Below are 20,880 nucleotides of genomic sequence, written 5' to 3'. Positions count from 1 at the left end.
GATAGTGAAGAAAAGGTAAAAAAAACGGAATCATGATTCAAATTGAAGCTGTCATTGTTTTTAAATATACTGTGCAATTTCAACCAGATCCGACATTCGGTTCCGAAATTATAGGGCCATGAGTTTCGAAACATTTAAATCGTCATTCAAAATGACGATGCAAAACTAGTACGCGTCTGTACGTGCGGCTTTGTTTCATTCGCAGCGTGTTTTGTTCAATTTCGTTTAGCGTGCTTGGTTTTTTTTTTCATAAATACGTTTATTTCTTAAGGCAGTTTACATAAGTTTTTCTTCGCCGTAGCATCACTTTTACATAATATTCTTATCCTAATTTAATTCTAACATAGTCACAACGTTTTGAATTTATTAAAACATATTCTCTTATAGCTTAAATATCATCTTAGGTAACTCGTCATTAATTATGAAATCTACTCGGAAATATTATTTGAACCAAACGATTACCTTCTATAAATTATAAAATAAGCTGTTTTTTTTGACATTTTGTTGATAATTTCATAAACTGTTTCGAGTTTGTTTGTATCATTACATAATTTTTATTCTAATTTAGCTATTGGTTGAACTCATGGACGCAGCTGGGATCAGAACTAAGTCTTAAAAGGGGCCTTTATTAAATTGAAACTCCAATTTTCTTTATGAAATGATAAATAAGTTTCATGTATGAAAGGTTACGACAAGCAAGAATGTCTCGAACTGGGATATTGGATAGTCTACCTTGGGTACGCAAAGAATTTATTAGTTGAGATCTGACATCACGATACTCCACGCATGTCCAAACGACATGATCAATATCCCGATAACCTTCTCCGCAAGCACAATGATTAGTCTCGGAGAGCCCAATTCGAAGGAGATGTGCATCTAACGTGTAGTGATTGGACATGAGTCTGGACATCACACGAATGAAATCCCTACTCACATCCAGTCCCCTGAACCATGCCTTTGTCGATATATTCGGAATAATTGAGTGCATCCACCGACCCAGATCATCTCTATCCCAAGAAGCTTGCCAGCTGGCAAGTGTTCTTTGGCGAGACGAGCTATAGAATTCGTTGAAAGCAATCGGTCGCTCATAAATTTCACCCTCAATAGCACCACGTTTGGCTAAAATATCGGCTCTTTCATTGCCAGGAATGGAGCAATGAGCCGGGACCCAGACTATAGTGATTAGATAATTATTGTTCAATATGTCGTTCAGGCACTGTTTTATTTTGCCCAGGAAAAACGGTTCAGTCTTGCCAGTCATGTTTGAGCGAATGGCTTCAATTGCACTCAGACTATCTGTGAAGAGGAAATAATGGTTTGGAGATAATGTGACGATTACACTCAAACTATAATGAACTGCTGCTAGCTCTGCTATATAAACAGATGCAGGTTCTTGAAGCCTAAATGAGGCCGAAACATTATTGTTGAACATACCAAACCCTGTCGCTTCTTCAATTCGCGATCCGTCCGTGTAAAACATTTCCTCAGAGTCAATATGCCTGAACTTACTTGAAAATATTTTTGGGATTTCCGTCGAGCGTAGGTGATCCGGGATTCCACGCACTTCGCGCTGCATGGATGTGTCGAAAAATAAAGTTGAGTCAGGGACATTTAGGAGGCTGACATGGATAGGAATATATCTTGAAGGGTTGATTTCCTGTGACATATGGTTAAAATATACTGTCATGAATTTTGTTTGAGATCGAAGCTCGACTAGTCGTTCGAAATTATTAATTACCATGGGATTCAGCACCTCACATCTTATTAGCAGGCGTGATGAAAGCTCCCAAAATCGATCTTTTAATGGAAGAACTCCCGCCAGAACTTCAAGACTCATTGTATGTGTTGAATGCATGCAGCCTAAGGCAATTCGCAAACAACGGTACTGAATTCGCTCAAGTTTGATAATATGAGAGTTTGCAGCGGAACGAAAACAAACGCATCCATATTTTATCACTGAAAGTATCGTTGTTTGATACAATTTTATTAGATCTTGCGGATGAGCACCCCACCAAGATCCTGTTATTGTTCGAAGAAAATTTACTCTTTGTTGGCATTTCGTTATCAGATACCTAATGTGTCCTCCCCACTTGCATTTGGAATCGAACCACACCCCGAGGTATTTAAAAGTTAAAACCTGTTGGATCATTCTCCCCATCATATGGAGCTGAAGCTGCGCGGGATCATGCTTTCTTGAAAAGACGACTAACTCTGTTTTCTCCGCAGAGAATTCGATACCAAGATGAACAGCCCAAACGGACAAGTTATCTAAGGTATCTTGCAATGGTTTATGCAGATCAATAGCTTTGGGTCTAGTAACTGAAACCACGCCATCATCTGCCAATTGTCTTAGTGTACATGGGGTTACAAGACAGTTGTCAATGTCATTCACGTAAAAATTATAAAGGAGCGGACTGAGGCATGAGCCTTGCGGTAGACCCATGTAGCTAATTCTGAATGTTGTCAAATCGCCATATGAAAAATGCATGCGTTTCTCTGACAAAAGGTTGTGCAAATAATTATTTATAACCGCTGGGAGTCCATGTTGGTGGAGCTTGTCTGAAAGAACATCAATGGAATCTGAATCAAATGCTCCTTTAATGTCTAAAAATACAGATGCCATTTGTTGCTTTTGAGCGAAGGCAATTTGGATGTCAGACGAAAGTAATGCAAGGCAATCATTCGTCCCTTTATTTCTACGGAAGCCAAACTGAGTATCTGACAACAAACCGTTCGTCTCGACCCAAGTGTCGAGACGTCGTAGAATAATTTTTTCGAACAATTTTCTGATGCAGGACAACATCGCAATGGGTCTATATGAGTTGTGATTGGAAGCTGGTTTCCCCGGCTTTTGAATGGCGATAACTTTCACTTGTCTCCAGTCAGGTGGAACAATATTTTGCTCAAGAAACTTGTTGAACAATTCCAACAAACGTCTTTTTGCGAGGTCGGGCAGATTCTTCACCAAGTTGAATTTAATTCTGTCCAACCCAGGAGCGTTATTGTTACAAGACAAGAGTGCTATAGAAAATTCCATCATTGAAAATGGGTTATTAATAAAACCATTATTTGGAGGAGATTCCCTTATAATGCTCTGCGTAGGAACAGAATCTGGGCAAACTTTCCTAGCAAAGTCAAATATCCATCGGTTCGAGTATTCATCACTCTCATTGCCCACGTTACGATTCCTCATTCGTCTGGCCGTGTTCCAAAGAGTGCTCATTGAGGTTTCTCTTGACAAACCTTCGACAAAATGTCTCCAATAGCTACATTTTTTGGCTCGAAGTATGCTCTTGTACTTGGTTTCTAAAGCCATAAGTTTTTCAAAATTCTGAGGAGTTCCTCCTCCCCGTTTTAGAAACGTCTTGCAAGCATTTTGTTTTGCGAGTTTAGCCTCTGAGCACTCTTTGTCCCACCAGGGGTTGGGAGGCCTTCTGTTAGTCGTTGGCCCAGGAAAGCGTTTAGTTTGGGATTGTTCTGCTGCCTCCAGAATCGAACAAATGAGGAAGTCATATTCTTCAAGTGGAGGGAGCTCTTCCATTGAATTCAAAATACTAGAGATACTACTTTGGTATTTAATCCAGTCGATATTTTTTGTCAAATCATATGGAATACTAGCTGAAGTAGCAATGCAATTGCTATTGCTAATTGAGATGATGATTGGTAAATGATCGCTACCGTGTAAATCAGGCAATATTTTCCAGGTGCAATCTAGTCGAATTGATGTTGAGCAAAGAGATAGATCTAATGCACTTGGGCGTGCAGGAGGTCTTGGGATCCGTGTCATGCTACCCATATTTAATACCGTCATGCTAAAATTGTCACAAATGTTTTGTATTAAAGATGATCTGCTATCATTGTAAACGGAACCCCACATCATTCCGTGCGAATTTAAATCCCCCAGAATCAATCGTGGAGCAGGAAAGGCGTGCTTGGTTGTCACATTTAAATCTATATTTTTCTGGTGAAAAATATGTAACACCGTCATTTAGAACGACGGGTTAAATTCTTTTAGATTTGGCTCAAAACTGATTCAATTTGTAGTTCCCGGTTTCAGAAGGACCGGAAATAGTGGTCAAAAACTCTAAAACGAGACTCACCCAATTTTCTCAGAGATGATTTTATCGATTTCCACAAACAGGCTCAAATAAATATTTTTATAGTCTTATAGGTTACTGTTTAGTTTCATCCGGTTACTTCCGGTTCCAGATCTATAGAGTAAAGTGTGTTTAATCATTTAGTGCGACGATGCAAAATAAAGAAAAATTCTTATGAATTTAACATAACTGTTTACAAATTGGAAAGGTTATGTTAGTTCATACCCAAAGAAAGTTTGTTTTTTTATTCTAGATTAAAAAAGTAATATTTTTGGAAACATAAGTAATATGAGAAAGGCATCATTACAACACTAGGTGGATTAGAAATGGTTTTTTCATGCCTTTGTATTAGAAGCTTTCGAAAGAGTGCTGTGCATCGCGTTCAAAGCATTTTAACGTCTCAATCGTCACTTTCCGTGACTAATAAATTTTATTGACCTGTCAAAATATGATTCTAGTGTGGGCTACTGAAATGGCATGATACATTAACTTATAGTAAAGCAAGATTAAACTCAACAACCTATTGCTTCAGGACTTCGAAATTGAAAATCACGAGGTTTCTACGTCAATTATCACACTTCTGCATGGAATATCTAGAGCCAACCCTCCTTGAATAAAAAAGTCCAAATAAACGGACGTAGGAAGATAAAACGATGCTGGGTCGATTTGGTCATTTCCTTCCAATATCACCTCAAATCCCACTCATGACACGTGTAAGCCAACCGGTAATCTCAACTCGGTTCAATTTTCTGGACCCTGACAGTGGCTGGCACGGATACGTGCTGTATTTCATTTCCCACCCAGTGTATTTTCACAGTATAGTTCTCGCCGTTTGTCCCAGTATACGACAGGGCTTTTGATAAAGTTACCATGTATTGGAAAAAGCGATGTTAATCGTACCGAAGATTGTGAAATACAGCTCAAACATAGACTCTTTAAAGCCAACTGATAATGATTCTAAAATTCCAAACGGAGTTCAATCAGTTGGAAGGAAGATTGCAAATACTGTGCTCCAACATCCAACAGTTGCAATCGGTTACAACAAGAAAAAAGGGCTTTTATGGTTAGCAAAAAGAAATCGATGATTTTAACGTAAAATTATTAATTTGTTGTAGTTTGATGGCGATATTAGAAGGATGATGTGAATTTCAACAGAAAAACAGTGAAATTTGAATTGAATTTATTCGTTTGTTTGTTTATTTTAGAAAAAAAGGTAAAAAGGTAATGCCGGATACATTACTTAATGGCGTGATGCGAATAAGACTTACATGGTTTCACTTCTTCACTTCCAGGATTGGAACGGTGCACCTATACTGAAGTACGTGTTATTAATATTTCATCACACCCTAACGGCCAGGCAAAAGTAAGCAAAATATTTTCACGGCCGCAGAACTGCTCACGGTGGGAATTAAATCAATAAGTCAGTGTCAACTAACTGAACGGAAAAGTTTTCCTCAAATACTGCGTCATTACATGGTTGAAGCCAACAAGATGGAACCTATGAGAACAAGAAAAAAGCACATGGTGTGAATTATAATAATTCTGAATGGACCCAATAACAGTCATTGACTCAAAACAAACGAAAATGACGAAAAATAAATATCACTTTCAACTCCGCTTGCAAATTATGAGACCAAAATCCATATCCAGTCAACGACAAAAGCGAAACAGTAGTTTCAAAATTGTGTTCTTTCTTTCGTTTAACCTTTCATATATTTTCGGTTTTCAGTGAAAAGTGTTTACTGTGTAGTATCGATATTCAGAAAACGATTCACAATAATATTTACCTGTTAGTGCTCGTAGTAGTTTGGTTTCTGAATACTGTGGAGAGTAATTACTTTGATAAGCCTTATTTATAGCCTCCTTATAGCCCAACTTCAAAGATTTTCGTTAGATTGAAGGAAGAATGTGGATTGAAATTCGACTGAATTTACCTACAGACGATATTTGTTATTGTATTGCCGTAGGAAAACGAGTGACGTTGGCATCAATACTCTCCCTTGTTAAAGTAAAAAAAGTAAATGTTTGGTATCTCTTCGTTTGTTTTGAATGCAATCATTTTCGATTGAGGTAGTAAACAAACAAAGATGAGGCTGTTGGATTGGATTCTTTTATTGGAAATACGTGACAATTTCAGGCTTTTGTACTTACACTATCATTTAAATGTGTGTGAGTATGTGTGTGTATATGTAATGTTTTCTTGCATTAATATTTCTCGGAGATGGTTGGACCGATTTTCACTAATTTAGAGTCAAAAGAAAGGTCTTAAGGTTCCATATAAAATATCTGAATAATGTTTGGATCCGACATCCGATTCCGCAATTATGAGGTAAAACGTGCAACAAAATATGAAAATAAATGCACCAACTTTTCTCAAAGATGGCCTTACAGATTTTCACAAACTTAAATTCAGATAGGAGATCTTGTAGCCACACAAAATACTAGATTAAAATTAATATCCACCAGGATCAAACTTCCAGTTCTGGAATTATGAGGTGAATCGTGCAAAAAAATGAATATATGTGTACTAACTTTTCTCGGATATGGCTGAACCGATATTGACAAAATTAGTTTCAAATTAAAGGAGTTTTGGTTCCGGAATTACATAGTGATTAGTGTAAAAAATCTAATTTCAAAATATTTACTCACTTTTCTCCAGTCAAAGCCAGAAACAGTCAAACCCCAATATGAAACTTGCATCGATTTCTAGTGAAATGTCAATGAGAAAAACACAATTACACCACTAAGTGGAATAGTTTTAAAAGCGCTTTCCTCTTTCCCTGAGAAGAACCAGATGGTGAGTTTTTGTTGCGAGATTACAGAGGGACCAAATTTATATTTGCAGTGTGACTGTCTCTGACGGATAACAGCTCTACTTCGCCTGCTGGTGACTGTAAGACCGCTGTTTCATTTTCGTCTAACACATGAAAATAAGTGGTTAAATGACAATCATGGCGCTCGGTTAATATAAGCCTAAATGTTGTTTTCCTCCAGCACGTCAGTAAAAAAGTTGCACTTCGATGCAACACAAAAATGTAAATTGTTATGCACTGACGAGTCGAAGAAACAAATAAATTGAAATTTACATGACTTGAGAACTGTAAAGTAATTCGATTTTTTTTCAGAATGAGAAGCTCTTAATCTTAGCGCAGTGCATACGAGAAAACACAATCTAAATATTTGGTGCTGACAAGCTCATTATAAAATTTAATGTATTTGATTCCATTTTGAAACAATTGGAGTCAGTAAAATTGAATTTTCTACGTATAAACCCATTGAATTTTCGGAAATAGATGTATAAGTAGATATGGACTTCAAACATTTATCGGCAACCGCATTACTGTCTGACAATGAAGTTTCATAATGCGATGACTTACATGAGTATCAGTTTCAATTAATTTGAAAACATAATGCGAATATAATTCTTATTGATAGTCCAACATCATGAATATATCAGCCAATAGAAAGCGGTTGCAAACTGATTTCAAAATAATAGTTCATTATAATATTATTGTTTATTTGGGCATTATTTTATTATTAAAATTGCCAAAAATGCTTCAAACTGGTATAATAGCTTGTTTTGCTAAATTTCCGCAATTTAGAGATAATAAAATTTGTGTAGGTATAATACTAACGTATTTCATAAACTATTAGAAAATTTTGATGTATTAGAAATTTTCAGTGCATTGAGAATAAAGAAAGAAAATATCAAATTTTGGATGATATTAAAAATAATTTTAGATTATAAAATGTACAAACTAAGTAAAATACACAGCAAAAAATAATGAAATTTACTGATGACGTCAATCCGCATATGACTCAAATCATAAGAACGTAATTCGTAAAATGACTAGATTTTACAAAAATGATTTACATGTGTGTCGAACATACACTACTTTTACAGCAGATGAGTAAATTTACATGCTTCAACACTTAAAAATTGAAATGAATTAAATATGTATTCAGCTGTTCTAGCTTTTAATTCAACTTCACGAATATCATTTCAACCTCTTTTGCTAGTCGAAGTCAACGGGCATAATAATGTATGCTCTAACTATTTTCCTCTAATAGGGTTAGATCCAACGTAATCTTTTCAATGAATGTGAAATATTCAGTACGTAGTTGAAGTTCGACAAAATCCTAAAAGAAATGCTCAAACAAAAATATTTTTTCCGTGTAATCTGTATAAATCTGTATTGAATTCATAGAATCTGCATAAAATATGTTTTTCGCAAAATATCGGAATTTGCATGTAAAGAAAAAAACGTTTATCATAATTTTTTGCTAGAAAAAGTTGAACCAAATTAATGTATGGTACTGTATGATTCAAAGTCCACGTAAACTGCTATTGCACTGATTTGTCGAAGACGATACTTAAAATAAATGGAAATAGTCATGTGCGTTTAATACAAAGCGGCATCTTAATCTCCTAACAGACAGTATTATTGTATATTTATTTCAACCCAGTTTTAAGCTTAAGTGTCATTCACCAGAAGGTTGATGCTTCATGATTGGTAGTGTCGTTTCAAAGGTAACAAAATGTAGCAGATCTTAAACAAGAATATACATGTGCTATCCTAAGAGACTGCTCATTACTGCTGGGACCATCTCAAGCTAACATATGGTGGATATTAATTTTAATTCTTGCGGTGTATTCTGCATAGTTTCGTGGGATGTAAATGTTTCTTATCAGCTACCTGCCATTTACGAGATTCTACGAGCCCGCAATGGATAACTTTTAACCACAGCAATTCTCTGCTCCCCTTCTGCAGATTGTTAAGGCTATAAACCTCGCATATGTGACCATTTTCGCACGTGTTTTGATCCGCGATTCGACGGGAGTTTTTTTTGGAAGAGAAGCTTTTGTGAACGCTCGTCTTGATTTCGGACTAGTGGCGGTGGTGCCGGTCGAAGAGGAAGGTGAAGTTATGCGACAGGAATGTGTTAATCATTGTTAATGGGTTTTAGACGAGGATTGATGTGGTTCAACAGTAGGATGACGAGCGTCGGTGGGTTGGCTCATTTTGAGTGTGATAAATATTATCAATGGGAAAATTGTGAAATATTTTACTAATGGGAGTCGTTAGGCTTTCTCCATCCACTGCAAATGACATAACAGACCAAATTAATATCATTCCAGCGTGCTGAAAGTCACAAAACCATGTTTTATACGGGACATTTTTCTTCGATATTTTTGATAATAGCCATTAGAAAGTGACAACCATTCAACAAAAGCCATCCAATCACGGACAGTCCCATCACAAATCATAATTCTATTTTCAAAGACCCATTTCGATTGAATGGCGTTTTAGAGTTCATAAATCAGTTCGATTTAATTTCCTGTAACGGGATTGGTTCTCGATTCACTCCAGCTGTTCGGTTTTCACTGTCTTTCGAGACCATGTCCCATCGGCTCGATGGGAAGGAAGAAGTGGGCTTCTACCAACGCTAAGTGAAATCGAAAAGACTAGGCGAAACAAAACAGGGCATGTTATATTGTGGCGATAGCATAAATCATTTCAATAGGGAAAACGGATCGTGTCAAATCAATTTCCTGCAAGACGAACGAGGAGGTCACTCGAACAGTTACAGTTATTCTATCATTATTCCACTGTGGCAGTTTTTATTTGGTCGGTTCTCAAAAGGAGAAAAACTCTAGTGGAGCTTCGAAACAATTGTTAACGTAACAGATTTGCTGTTATAATGCTCACTATTTTTGAATAGTAGAATATTGGTGTAGAATGTTCAACAAATACTGACGAATATTGATGTAGAATTTAATCAATTTTACACGCAATAGTAATAATCATATTCTAAACGATTTTCGATTATTGGTTCTGTCATCTGAGGGCTTCTGGCATTACGTGGGTAACCGATTTGAGCTTAGTACTCACGTCTGTGTTTCTTTTTTACGTGTCGTCATGAGCTCATTGTGGCATTAACGGTTGATGTTTAACTTCTACTGCATCCTTACGGTTCAACATAAACAGACGTAAAGTTAATTAAAAATCTGCTTTAATTCACCTAGTGGTATAAAAAGAATAAGCATTTTGATATCAAGAGCAATAAGTTTGCTCATAGTAACCCTTCTTCTAGAATAAGTACTTATCGAGGGGATACGGATAAAAAATCACATTGATTCGAATATTCGCAGTATCGCATGTCTTAGAACATTTTCATAAATAAAAGCGCATAACTTTGAAAATTCGCTTGAAAGAAACTTCAAAACTAAAGAAAAAAATGTCTTGAAAGTTCCTGAAATGTTGCTATCAGAATGTTTATAAACTGGACTCCATAGAAATCGAAATATTATGATTATTGTTTTTCTAAAACAACTTGCATGGGATGGCATGTAATTTCACATTTATTATTATTATTATTATTATATCGTTTATTTATCCCCGGTTTTAACCTAATTCTGGTCGTTCACCGGGATTTCACATTTTGTAGACTGCATTGATCCCTACATGCTGATCAATACCTACGCCGGACACGTCAGAATGCAGATCTACTTTGGAAGGGAGGATTGTTAGTTCAATGATTGTTGCTACTAGAAACCGAGGAATCTTCTGCATTTCCACATTATATTGTCATGTGTTTATTGTTCTAGGTTTGTGTTTTGTATTAATATGTGCTTTCTACTAGAATACGAAATTCCTTTCAAAACTCGTAAAACTCCGGACAGCCGGCTGTTGAGACGTTTGCTATCAATTCATACATTTAATTCATTGTGTTTGTGTTTTAATGGACTGCTTTTATACTGGCAAGATATCACTTGATCACCATCAATCGAGCAACAACGCCTTACGCGATACGAAGTACTGTATTCTCTAATCAAAACCATAAATACCAAATTCAGCCTCCTCGCAGTGTGAACTTTATTTACATACGTCCTAGTTAAGCACGGTCGCAAGAAATATCTGCACGGTTATAAACTTCACGCGTGCGTATTAAACTTAGCATTTAATCTGAAGAAAAATAGATCCGTTGTCATATAGAGGTTAGCCTAAGTTTGAGCTTAGGGCACATAACTGCTCTGCACTGACGAGTCTAAGACGAAACGCAAAGAAAAGTAAAAACGGTTATGTGTCTCAAGCACAAACTTAGGTTAACCCGCAAATCTCCATACCTGAATCGGCCAGTATTAGCCGAAAATAACGTTTTCGTTCGGCACGTCAGCAAAGATAGAACACTGTGGTGCCAATTAATAAGTGTTTTGCAAATAGCATGAACTTTACGTCTGCTTAGCGGTTTAAGTTTGCACTGAGCAGTTCAATTCGAACTGCTCTGCACTGACGAGTCTAAGACGAAACGTAAAGAAAAGTAGATCTATTGATCAAAGTAATCGACGGGGCTTTGTCTAGCCCGATTTTTAGTAAGGAGAAATATAATAAGGCAATGGAAATAAGACAAATGTGAAATATCTCTAAAGAACGATCTCACCAGTATGCTATTTCTTCTATTTGCATTGCTGTAAACAACGCAAGATGACACCACTACTGAAAAAATAAAATAAAATGAACTCTCGCGAATGGGTTTGCTGCAGACCAATTATAGATTTTCATTTTAAATCACACGATTGACTTGTAAATTTACACACATTCCATACAAATCTGATAACACCGACAATGATATGCAGATGGCGCTTCGATCGGTTGACATCGTTTTATTTTGGGCGGTATAGTCGCAATTTCCGACGCTTGTACATTTTTTGTTTCGCGCACCAGCAATATTTGATAAATAACACTTTTCACTAATCAACACAAACTTGCCACAGTTGCACTATCACTATCAAAAATGTGGGTGGTAAATTAGTGGGAAGAAAGGGGGTTTATAATAAAGGGAAGTGAAAAAACGCATTTCCAGGTGTGGAACTCAACACACTCCCAGGTGTGGAGTTCAGTATACTCCCAATAAGGCTTCCGTCGCCACTGGCTACTATAAGTTGTTTGATACACATTGAAATTAGACTTACTTGACAGCAACATTTAGGCACCGCATCGTACTCCCAATGATGCGAACTCTTCTCCTCTCTATCGAAATCGAAGTATTATGATTTTACTAAATGTCGACAAGACAAATGGATGAAATAAAACCGCACAATTTTAAAATTCGCATAACCTTTAAAATTTACATGCCAAACTACATAGCTTTGAAAATTCGCATAAAAAATCGCACAAACCTACTATAAAAATTGCTTTAACTTCTAGTTGGACTAAATTGATGGTAAAAAATGTATTCAAGAATGCGTCCTATTTCATAATCAGTATTGAGTAGGGATGTCCGATACCGAGTCGATACTTTGAGGTATCGATACTTTCTTTTAAGAATCGGGTATTTTTGGTATCGATATCGCATCAAAGCGATACTGTTAGTATCGATACTTTTGGTTTCGATACTTACAGTATCGCAACAGATTGAAGTCAAATCCCATCACGAGGGAACTTTTTTTTGGTTTTTCATGTATAGAGGCTTTAACTTTAAGGTCATTTGCCTCTTCAGGTCAGAAAAACTTTCCAACCGTATGTGTGGGGTTGGGAGTCGAACCAAGACTTTACGCTATACCCGCCTCCAATGGAACATATTTATTTCTTCGGCTTCGACGAAGCGCTAAGCTCGCGCATATGTTGGTATGACGTGAACTAGCCGTCGTTGAAATTCGTTCTCGCTTCATCCCATAGGTGCGCTGAAACATGCACATAAAGGTCATACTCTCAGAGGATTCAATCATTTAAATTGTTCACGCTGAAGGAACCCTCCTTCAGTGTGCCTAATAGCGATGGAATAATAGCAATATGAATTGGCTTTTAGTGTAGTATTCGTCTATCAACATAAAGGTTATGACATGAAAATTGTTGAGAAATTAAGTGAAATGTGTAATCAAAACAAATGGAAATTCTTTGACGGAATGGAAATTCTTTGACGTGGACCAAAAGTCGCAAAAGGCGAAGTGCAATCTATGTGACGATAAATATGCATATACGGGTGGCACAACCAATTTATGCAGAGCAAAAAAAGAATTGTAACAATCTGGATGGGATTATCAATTGATGTGGAAAACTCTAGACGTACTGAACATCAAATGCAAAAAATTTCTGTTTTCAATAAAAATCGCAATACCGTATTGAGTTTATTACATCACCTTAACTGAATACTGTGTATTATTCTGATATGGAATTATGCATCTTTTCGTGTAATATTACAACCTTTAGAACGACACCAAGATTGTTGTGATATTATATCGTAATCGCTGCACATCAGTAGTGAGCAGTGATGTGCTCCAATTTTAATGTAATATCACAAATAAGTTGGTGTCGTTCTAAAGGTTGTAATATTACACCAAAAGATGCGTATTTTCCTATCAGAATCGTCCAAGTATTCAGTTAATACAATGTAATCTACTTAATTCAGAAAATTATTACATTCGATGTTAAGTACATTTAATTTTTTTTCACCTCGATTGATAATCCCAGTGAGATCGTTACAATACTTTTTTTTGCTGTGTGGCAACACCTTTTTGTACATCATAAAAAAACGCCACAGTCGACAATCATATTTTATTTCACAGTTCAAAAAATTCTTGTGATTTTACATCTTATGAGATGCACATAATTGGAGCGTCATATTCCACACAAATTTATATTCAAGAACACGTATAATTTTGTGGTTTAAAAATTACATGACTTGAAGTCAAATGTAATGTAATGCAAAGTATTATAATGTGATAAAAACAAAAACAAAATGATTGGCAATAGCGCGACTTGAACCGAGAAACATTAGATCACAAAGCTTGTCATTTAATCAACTCAGCCACAGAAGCACATATCTGCCGAATGTATAATTGATACATTTAAATTCAGACAGCGGCACTTGGTAGTCGAGTACAAATTACACTTGGAACCTGTAAAATTCTGTCTTAATGGAATATTACGTCATTTGATATGTTAAGTAGCTATAAATTGCATCGATTGTAAAAGTTTATCGCCTGTAAAATTCATAATTTCTTTTTGTTTGTTGAAACGATTGCTGCTCAAGTATCAATTGATACTTACAAGTATCGATACTTTATTGCCTTTTGATACCTTGTATCGATACCCGAAATTTCGGTATCCCGATTTCGCTGGTATCGATACTTTACCTTCCGAGCACCATCCCTAGTATTGAGTCGTATAATTGTTTGTATTTCTGAAGACGTATATAAAGTATCATCCAAATCAGAATCAGATTTTGTCTCCTTTTCTGGCATCATTTTCTAGAAGTGCTCAAATATTCCACATTGATGCCTCACACATGAAATATTGTTCAATAGCTCCAACTTATCTCGACTTCTCCGAGAGGGAAAATCAGATTTTTACAAAATGATATTCAAATAAAAGATCTTATGATTCCATTGGATGTTGTTGAATTTTATACGGATCCGTTCTCCAGTGTTAGAATTAAAGAGCTATGATTAGTTTGTTTGATTGAGAGTTTTAGCAGAATGTGTTATAAAGCAGAAATCTGAAAAATCTTTTCAACTTTTCAATTCAACTTCCAAAAATTTGCAATTGGTAGTTTAGGTTTCGATGTAAATTAAACTTTGATTGAGTCGTTCTAAACTGTAAATAGTTTCAAATTGCTGAGTGATTTTAATAGGGGGTCATTTATTCGCGGGATTAATTTCCATGGTATTCTCGACAAATTGGGTCAGTTTAATATTTGAACCAGGGGTGGAAATAAGCAAATTTTATTCATTACTTCCACGTAATTGCTCAACATTATCCATCTGATAATAATTATTTTATAACGGAAGGCTGTTTAACTTTTATATAATTTATTTTACCAAGGCTTTAACCATTGTCGTAATACACCTAGGAGGAAAACCAGTAGAATAATGATTCAGTTAATATAAATGTTGCTGTAATCTTATTTCAATCACCTTGAGTCGACAATTTTCTCAATTTACATAATAAAATGCACATTTATTGTATGATTTCGTCAATTCAGATCAATGTTGAGAATACTTATTCCCCCTCCCTCTTGTGAATATTTTTGTGAACCTCAGTTGCTAGAAATATGCTGTACTCGTAAAGAAGTACCAATTTTTAGTAAAACCCGATCAATTTTCCCCTACACTTTCCATGTTCGGGGCACTTTCTACACTGCCTCTCTCTTTAAATAACCTTATAGTTTATTTTGATTTAACTTCCCTTTTGTTAGTGAACTTACTACAAATCTCCTCCATGATTACTTTGAGTAGTGAAGAAAGTATCTGTGCTTTTCAAAAAATATCGATTCCCACCTTTGGTACATGTGCAAAACTTGGTGACGATTCGTTTAGTTGTTTCGTATTTATGCTGAGACCTAAACACACTCGCGTTCATATGCAGATAAAGATTATTTTCCCTTTGTTTTTTTGAATTTCCGGCAAAATGGAACCAGATCCTTTAAAATTATTCCAAGAAAATTGCGCTGCACACAACAGCAATACTATCTACTACGATCTTGAAATTCTTGCCACTCTCTTATTTTACAAAAAATGGGAGATAAAAATTCATTTTCAAAAATCCCTCCTTTTAATCTAAATGTCGATTCTCTTCAAATTATATAAATGTCGTCATAAACCCCCTCTCCCCAAGTTAAGAAAATTTGCTACACACTTTCCCCCTGAAAATGTCCTAATGATCATCTCTGAAGAGCAAGAAGTATCTGTGCCAAATTTGATAGCAATCCGTTAAGTAATTCCGGAATTTTGCCGCTACAAACATTATATCCCCTTTTTAGAGAGACGTGCTAAATCCACCTCACACGAATACCCATATAATCATATCTAAATTTCGAAAAAAAATATCTATAGTCTTCAAAAAATATCGATTTTCGTCAAACTAAATAAATTTTTTTATGACCCCTGTTAAGGAAACTTGCTATATAGATAGATTGAAAGAGGGATTGGATCTTAAACTAGACATTCTGATAAAACAGTTTACTTCTTTTACTTCTTTTACAGTTTACTACTTTTGTTTTCTACATGAACGCAGCAATCAGATACTCCTGCTATTTTATTGAAAGATAAAGTAAAATGATGATTTCATGGAAAATGTTTTTATTCGACACGAATCTACGAATCTGTTTCAGAGTGAAACAGTACAATTCAATGGTGACTAACAAAATGTAATTGTAAATACATTCTTCTAACAGCTCAATCTGGAAAACTAGTGAAGGCGTTTTGCCTTTTGATTTTTCAAATGTTTTCCAAATTAGTCGATGACGACCTTTAAAATATGTGATTATACTGCAGTGTAATCTCAAATAATTTTCTTTGCTTGCTTTGATGATACACAAAAAAACAATGTTCCGTTTTGTTGCATTAAATTGTGCTGAAACAAATTTCAGAAACCGATTTTTTTAATTAACTTTCAACCCTTCAAAAAAAAAACCATTATACTACATTTCTTCAAAAAATCATACTATCAGTTTTGCACAGTAACTCAACGCAACTTTTTTTTGTTCTTTGAATAATTCCGTGGAAACTTATGGTACTTTACGATATTACCTCATTTCACAAGAAACCATGCTATTGCATCAGAATGTAAAGCCATAGTATTTCACCCTATTTCATCAGCTTGAAAGGAAACTGTTAGGTTGATGTCAGAGTGAACGTGGAATGCGGACCGAAGCGAAGCGATTCAATGCGATGTACTGTTTTCGCATCACATTCACTCTTACAGGATTGCTTTGATCAAATGCAACTATCTCGCACGCGTACCTCGACGCTTCGCGTGTCGCTTTCACTCTGACAGTAACCTTACTGTTCTGAAAAAACTCTAGTTCTACTAGCAGGCAGGGTGGTTGCTGCAGGTGGAGTATACATATATCAACGTCACTTTTTCCTGTCATATGTTTTCTGATCGCCCAGTCAGCACCGATGGAGTCACATTCCATGCTGATATATGTTGAATCAGATGAAAACAGTTGAAAAAATAACGTTTTACGAACGTTTCTTTAGGTTCTTCAAGCTTCGAGAAAACGTAAGTTCAACAGAAGAAAATGCAATCTAAACGTACAGTTATGAATTCACTCGACCGAGTTCATTAAATATTTATTCATATTAGACACGACAAATTCAGTAAATTATCATTGTTTCCAGTTAACATGGGCTAAATGCTGTTATAACATAAATGATTCATATAACTTGAGTTGTTAACAAGCCCTTCATTAGGGATTGAAAAATGTGCGAAATTTAAACACATAACCAACGTTACGCAGTCAATAAATGTTTAGTAATCCTTAGTCAGTGCATACTACAGCATCGTAAATGAATGCTCTCAAGGGTCAGTTAGGGTGGACTCACGTTTTTGGACCCAGTCACTATTCGATCCAAGCAGCTCCGATCGCCCGGAAACCAATCCATGGTCAGCCGAAAACGGGAGCGATGGTTCGCATAAAAGCTGGTTTGAAGGATCTATTTCACGAGTATTGTTCCAACAGTACAGTCCATGGGGTGAGCTATATTAGTTCGAGAAGGTCACTTTTGGAACGGATGTGGTGGCTTGTCGTCATCGTTCTGGCTTTGTATGGCTGTGGAAGGCTCATCGGAAAGGTATACAATAAGTGGAATGCCAATCCAGTGATTGTAAGTTTAGACGAACATCCGACGCCAGTCTGGACGATTCCTTTTCCCGCGGTCACTATCTGCCCGGCAGCTAAAATCCGTAGTAAACTGATGAATTTTACGGATTCGTTCTACCGATTTGCGTATGGTACCCGAAATGAGACGTTGAATCCAACAGAGTAGGTTTATCCTGCGAAACCAGATTTTTATTCTCAATTTATTCTATTTTCAACAGATTGGATGAATTGTTAGCAGTACTACAGATATGCGATCGATTTTTTCACAGTTCTCTTCGTAATCTAAGCTTTGATGAAACAAAATCAAAAGTTGATCTTGTTTCCATTCTTCGGAGGCTTTCAATACAACAGAGTGATACTTTTATGATGTGTAAAATGCACGATATTAGCTGCGATAAAAAGTTCACTCAGACCATTACCGAGGAGGGTATTTGCTTTACGTACAATGGCTTTTCCCAGAACGATATGTTCAGGACTGGAGTGTTGCATGATGACTACAAGTATCTTTCGGAGACTAAGACCGCTACCAACTGGAGTCTTGAGGAAGGTTATAAGCTTGGTACTCCGATCGGATCACATCCGATACGAGCGTTTGGTGCTGGATTCGGAGCAGGCTTGACGGTTCAATTGATGAGTTTCAACGAAGATATCGAGCAGCACTGTAGAGAAGATCAAGGTTTCAAAGTGATCTTGCATGCATCAAACGAGTATCCTCAAGTTTTGAAGAACTTCATTTTGGTAACACTAGCTCGAGACATAAAAATAGCAGTAAGACCATTAATCGTTAGAACGGATGAGTCTCTTCGAAGTTATGGTTCAGAAAGACGTCAATGTTACTTTATTTGGGAACGGCAATTGAAATTTTTTCGTACTTACAGTAGAGGCAATTGCGAACTCGAATGTCTGGCAAATTTTACCCTGAAGATTTGCGGTTGTGTAAAGTTTTCCATGCCTCGCTCGAACGGAACTCGCATGTGCTCAACGCGGGAAATGAAATGTGTTCTGCGTGCTGAACCTAAGCTACTGAAGAAATCTGCTCAACATCGATTACAACAACAAAGTAGTTTTGCTGTTCCGTGCAACTGCCTACCAGCATGCACATCGCTGTTGTATGACGCGGAGATCACTCAATCGACGTATAACTTTCACGAAACTCTGAACTTGCGATATGCTCCCATTTGGCCACCCGTTCGGGAATTTGTCAGCAGGTTCCAACAACCAATTTTACTTACTCGTAGCATAAGTCAAATGTTATTCTATTTCAGAAAACAAATATCAAAACTGGGAATTTACTTCAAGGAGGCAATGTTTCTCACCTCGAAACGAGATGAACTGTACACGGCAATCGATTTCGTTGCAAACTGCGGTGGCATACTAGGACTATGTCTCGGTATAAGTTTGTTCAGTCTGGTGGAGCTGCTCTATTACTGCTTATTGCGACCACTGGCGCTAGTTCGAAAGTCTGTTCGAGTGAAGCCAGCAGTTGTACAAGTGAAAGACGACACCAGAATTCGATTTTGAATTTAACAAAATTCATTACTTTTACCGTTTTCATCAGGATTCAACGCGCGTTTTAAAATTTGAACCTTACACTGGTGAATGAAATTTTCTTGCGTTGAAAATGTCTGCTTGTTTTGTGCAAATTGCTTTAATAAATTACCTAAATTACGGAGTTTTGGACAATGTTTTTATAATAACTATTTATTAAATTATTAAGATTTAAATTGTGTGTTCAGCCACAAGTGGTGACTTTTCAGCCCTATTATATACATGATTTGGTTATTACCATGACTTAATTTGCTTCCGCAATTCTGTGATTTTTGTGTAGGGAAAATTCTAAACCTACTTGTATTGTGTAATGGGGGAAATAAACTTATATACTAACTTACTAACTAATACATAGAGCGAATCGAATCAATTGAAGATTGCATCGATGTCGGAATTTGCTTATAATATTATGTGACATTACATCTAATGGTTCTATATTTGTGAAACTGTGTAACTCATTTGTACTAGACCAGGTAGGACGCTTATAAATCATTTTCAGAATTTTATTCTGAATCCTTTGAAGCGTTTTCTTCCTGGTGGAACAACAACTTGACCAAATTGGTACTGCATAAAGCATAGCTGGTCTAAAAATTTGTTTATAAATTAATAATTTGTTCTTTAGAATGAATAAATAAATTAATAATTTGTTCTTTAGAATTTCTGTTTACAAGAGGATATGAACATTTAATATATTTATTACACTTTGCCTGGATTCCTTTAATGTGATCCTTGAAAGTGAGTTTTTTGTCATACGTTAAACCGAAGTATTTTGCTTGATCAGACCATGCCAATTCCAAGCCATTCAATTTGATAATGTGATTATAGTTTGATTTAAGAAAAGAAGCTCTTGGCTTATGAGAAAAGATTATGAATTTTCCATTTTGACATATAATCACTGAAAATATTTAAGCTTCTTTGTAAGCGACTGCAGATCACTCTTAGATTTCTACTTGTGGCTAACAGACTTGTGTCGTTACAGAGTAGCGATTTCTGACAACCAACGTGTAGATTTGGAAGATCAGAAATGAAAATATTATACAAGATTGGAGCTACGCTCGAACCCTGCGGAACACCTGCTCGTACGGGTCCTAATTCAGATTTACATTTCTGATAGCTAACCTGGAGAGTACGATCAATTAAATGATTTTGAATCATTTTGATCAAATAAATAGAAAACTGTAAATCAGACATTTTTGCTATTAAACCTTTGTGCCAAACACTGTCGAATGCATGAAGAAAATCAAAGTAGGTTGCATTGATTTTGACAAAGATTTAAATGAAGCGACATTCTGTTTTGAAACCACGAGGTATTAAGTGAGGCCATAAAGAAAAACGTGATTTATCTACCTAGCAGTGAGATGAAACCTTTTTTATCTGCATCAATATTCCTTTGTCTCTCAAAAGTTATGATCGGAAAAAATGATAATCGATTACTTTATTGAAATTAATAGGACAACATATTTATTTTCTTGAATGTATTTGAATAATAAGGAAAATTCGCTGTTTCGGTAGTTGTAATTAAATATACACAGGGTTATCACTTTGAGTTTGAAGATAATGTAGAATTACCAATATAAGGTTTTACACGTCACAATTGAACAATTAACTATTATGTCGCCAAAAAGGA

General features: G+C 36.0%; 2 protein-coding genes across 11 annotated transcripts in view; both read left to right on the top strand.

The window, feature by feature from the left end:
- The window catches only part of LOC131435488 (uncharacterized), a 682,557-nt gene that overhangs the window by 171,812 nt on the left and 489,865 nt on the right, over window positions 1–20,880 (top strand). The gene's annotated exons all lie outside the window — the stretch shown is intronic.
- On the top strand, window positions 17,309–19,310 carry LOC131433763 (pickpocket protein 28-like). The gene is made up of 3 exons (XM_058600356.1): window positions 17,309–17,867; window positions 17,924–18,913; window positions 18,971–19,310. Exons 1-3 carry the CDS (start codon window positions 17,392–17,394, stop codon window positions 19,224–19,226), a joined length of 1,722 nt encoding a protein of 573 aa, XP_058456339.1. The 5' UTR covers window positions 17,309–17,391; the 3' UTR covers window positions 19,227–19,310.

Source organism: Malaya genurostris, chromosome 3 (genome assembly GCF_030247185.1).
Source record: "Malaya genurostris strain Urasoe2022 chromosome 3, Malgen_1.1, whole genome shotgun sequence".
Lineage (NCBI taxonomy): Eukaryota > Metazoa > Arthropoda > Insecta > Diptera > Culicidae > Malaya > Malaya genurostris.
The sequence above is the reverse complement of the archived record's forward strand: the minus strand, read 5'-3'. Positions and strand labels throughout refer to the sequence as shown.